Raw genomic sequence first — 3868 nt, 5'->3', positions numbered from 1 at the left:
AGATGACATGCAAATAAAATGCAAAACTCCGGAATAAAAAAAAAGAGCACTAGGCTGCTGCAGTGAGCTGATCGTGAGCATCACACCGCGGCAGTGGGCGAAGGGAGAGACAGGAGAAATGCTCAGCCACTTCGGCCCTCCCCGGGCAAGCTGCAGATGGGGGCGTGGCCACGGTGGGTGATCACTACCTCAAAGTCTGGGGTGGGGGGAGCGGCAGACGGCAACGTCACCTGACAGCTTCCCACGTGGCGCTAGTAATACACAAAATGATTACCATAAAAACGGGCGCCGAGGTCTGCCCCACCTACCGGAAGCATTAGCAGCGCGTGATCGGCAGTCCGGTCCGCTCCCATTGGCCAGGGGAAGGGGGTGGCTCCGGCTGCCCTGCTTTCCGAGCCACGCCCCTGGCTCCCCATTGGCGGACAGCGGGGGCGGGGCGGCCGCTTGGCCTTGCTGTGGAAGTGTTTGGGGCCGGCTGGGCACTGCCGGAGAGGCTCCTGGGCAGATGCCAGCGTGAGCTTCGCCTCCCATTGCGGCTCTGCGGTGCCCTGAGCGGGGGGAGATGGCGCTGCGGCGAGTCGGCAAGCTGAGCCAGAAATCCAGCGTGCTCTTCCTCTGCGACATGCAGGAGAAGTTCCGGCACAACATCGCCTATTTCCCGGAGATTGTGTCGGTGGCCGCCCGAGTCCTCCAGGTGAGGGGGGGTTTTGGCGAGGATCTGTCTATGTCACGCAGGTGGGACTGAGCTGAGGAAGTCCACTAAGCAGCCTGCGCCATGGAGTTCAGCTAAGAAAAGGGGAGCAACGGAGTGGCAGGGACTCCCCTTCATTGCCCGAAGATGCTGGAAGGGAGATCATAAGTACACGCTTATGCAAATGAGCATGTAAGCCCCTCCCCAGTCCCCAAGTGTCCAGGCCTGGTCTGTGAAAAAGTTGGCAACTCTAGAAACAGCATGTGAGGAATGCAGAGCCCATAGGACTGGAGGGATCAGGGGATGGGGGCAGGGATACAGAGCCTGTCACCTCTAGGACTGGGAGGGCTCAGGGCATGGGAGCAGGGATACAGAGCCTGTCACCTCTAGGACTGGAGGGCTCAGGGGATGGGCGCAGGGATACAGAGCCTGTCACCTCTAGGACTGGAGGGCTCAGGGGATGGGAGCAGGGATACAGAGTCTGTCACCTCTAGGACTGGAGGGATCAGGGGATGGGCGCAGGGATACAGAGCCTGTCACCTCTAGGACTGGAGGGATCAGGGGATGGGTGCAGGGATACAGAGCCTGTCACCTCTAGGACTGGAGGGATCAGGGGATGGGGGCAGGGATACAGAGCCTGTCACCTCTAGGACTGGAGGGATCAGGGGACGGGTGCAGGGATACAGAGCCTGTCACCTCTAGGACTGGAGGGCTCAGGGGATGGGAGGAGGGATACAGAGCCTGTCACCTCTAGGACTGGAGGGATCAGGGGACGGGTGCAGGGATACAGAGCCTGTCACCTCTAGGACTGGAGGGATCAGGGGACGGGTGCAGGGATACAGAGCCTGTCACCTCTAGGACTGGAGGGAACAGGGGATGGGAGGAGGGGATACAGAGCCTGTCACCTCTAGGACTGGAGGGATCAGGGGACGGGTGCAGGGATACAGAGCCTGTCACCTCTAGGACTGGAGGGATCAGGGGACGGGTGCAGGGATACAGAGCCTGTCACCTCTAGGACTGGAGGGCTCAGGGGACGGGTGCAGGGATACAGAGCCTGTCACCTCTAGGACTGGAGGGATCAGGGGACGGGTGCAGGGATACAGAGCCTGTCACCTCTAGGACTGGAGGGATCAGGGGACGGGTGCAGGGATACAGAGCCTGTCACCTCTAGGACTGGAGGGATCAGGGGATGGGAGGAGGGATACAGAGCCTGTCACCTCTAGGACTGGAGGGATCAGGGACGGGTGCAGGGATACAGAGCCTGTCACCTCTAGGACTGGAGGGATCAGGGGACGGGTGCAGGGATACAGAGCCTGTCACCTCTAGGACTGGAGGACTCAGGGGACGGGTGCAGGGATACAGAGCCTGTCACCTCTAGGACTGGAGGGATCAGGGGACGGGTGCAGGGATACAGAGCCTGTCACCTCTAGGACTGGAGGGATCAGGGGACGGGTGCAGGGATACAGAGCCTGTCACCTCTAGGACTGGAGGGATCAGGGGATGGGTGCAGGGATACAGAGCCTGTCACCTCTAGGACTGGAGGGATCAGGGGACGGGTGCAGGGATACAGAGTCTGTCACCTCTAGGACTGGAGGGGTCAGGGGACGGGTGCAGGGATACAGAGTCTGTCACCTCTAGGACTGGAGGGATCAGGGGACGGGTGCAGGGATACAGAGTCTGTCACCTCTAGGACTGGAGGGATCAGGGGACGGGTGCAGGGATACAGAGCCTGTCACCTCTAGGACTGGAGGGATCAGGGGACGGGTGCAGGGATACAGAGCCTGTCACCTCTAGGACTGAAGGGCTCAGGGGACGGGTGCAGAGATACAGATCCTGTCACCTCTAGGACTGGAGGGATCAGGGGACGGGTGCAGGGATACAGATCCTGTCACCTCTAGGACTGAAGGGCTCAGGGGACGGGTGCAGGGATACAGAGCCTGTCACCTCTAGGACTGAAGGGCTCAGGGGACGGGTGCAGGGATACAGAGCCTGTCACCTCTAGGACTGAAGGGCTCAGGGGACGGGTGCAGGGATACAGATCCTGTCACCTCTAGGACTGGAGGGATCAGGGGATGGGAGCAGGGATACAGAGCCTGTCACCTCTAGGACTGGAGGGATCAGGGGATGAGTGCAGGGATACAGAGTCTGTCACCTCTAGGACTGGAGGGATCAGGGGATGGTGCAGGGATACAGATCCTGTCACCTCTAGGACTGGAGGGATCAGGGGACGGGTGCAGGGATACAGAGCCTGTCACCTCTAGGACTGGAGGGATCAGGGGACGGGGGGCAGGGATACAGAGCCTGTCACCTCTAGGACTGGAGGGATCAGGGGACGGGTGCAGGGATACAGAGTCTGTCACCTCTAGGACTGGAGGGATCAGGGGACGGGTGCAGGGATACAGAGCCTGTCACCTCTAGGACTGGAGGGATCAGGGGTTGGGTGCAGGGATACAGAGCCTGTCACCTCTAGGACTGGAGGGATCAGGGGACGGGTGCAAGGATACAGAGCCTGTCACCTCTACGACTGGAGGGATCAGGGGATGGGTGCAGGGATACAGAGCCTGTCACCTCTAGGACTGGAGGGCTCAGGGGATGGGTGCAGGGATACAGAGCCTGTCACCTCTAGGACTGGAGGGATCAGGGGATGGGTGCAGGGATACAGAGCCTGTCACCTCTAGGACTGGAGGGCTCAGGGGATGGGTGCAGGGATACAGAGCCTGTCACCTCTAGGACTGGAGGGATCAGGGGATGGGTGCAGGGATACAGAGCCTGTCACCTCTAGGACTGGAGGGATCAGGGGATGGGTGCAGGATACAGAGCCTGTCACCTCTAGGACTGGAGGGATCAGGGGATGGGGGCAGGGATACAGAGCCTGTCACCTCTAGGACTGGAGGGATCAGGGGTGGGGGGCAGGGATACAGAGCCTGTCACCTCTAGGACTGGAGGGATCAGGGGATGGGCAGGGATACAGAGCCTGTCATGCCTCTAGGACTGGAGGGATCAGGAGATGGGGGCAGGGATACAGAGACTGTCACCTCTGGGACTGGAGGGATCAGGGGAGGGAGCAGGGATACAGAGCCTGTCGCCTTTGGGACTGGAGGGCTCAGGGGATGGGTGCAGGGATACAGAGCCTGTCACCTAGGACTGGAGGGCTCAGGGATGGGAGACAGGGATACA

At 60.7% G+C, this 3868-nt stretch overlaps 1 protein-coding gene across 1 annotated transcript in view; it reads left to right on the top strand.

Moving 5' to 3' along the window:
- The first annotated feature begins 410 nt into the window (after positions 1–410).
- The window catches only part of ISOC2 (isochorismatase domain containing 2), a 7250-nt gene continuing 3792 nt past the window's right edge, over positions 411–3868 (top strand). The window contains exon 1 of the mRNA XM_029585471.1: positions 411–694. Within this exon, the coding sequence (XP_029441331.1) occupies positions 563–694 (132 nt within the window). The 5' untranslated portion in view covers positions 411–562. The remainder of the gene's footprint in view (positions 695–3868) is intronic.

This window comes from Rhinatrema bivittatum, chromosome 19 (assembly GCF_901001135.1).
Source record: "Rhinatrema bivittatum chromosome 19, aRhiBiv1.1, whole genome shotgun sequence".
NCBI classification, from domain to species: Eukaryota; Metazoa; Chordata; class Amphibia; order Gymnophiona; family Rhinatrematidae; genus Rhinatrema; species Rhinatrema bivittatum.
The sequence above is the reverse complement of the archived record's forward strand: the minus strand, read 5'-3'. Positions and strand labels throughout refer to the sequence as shown.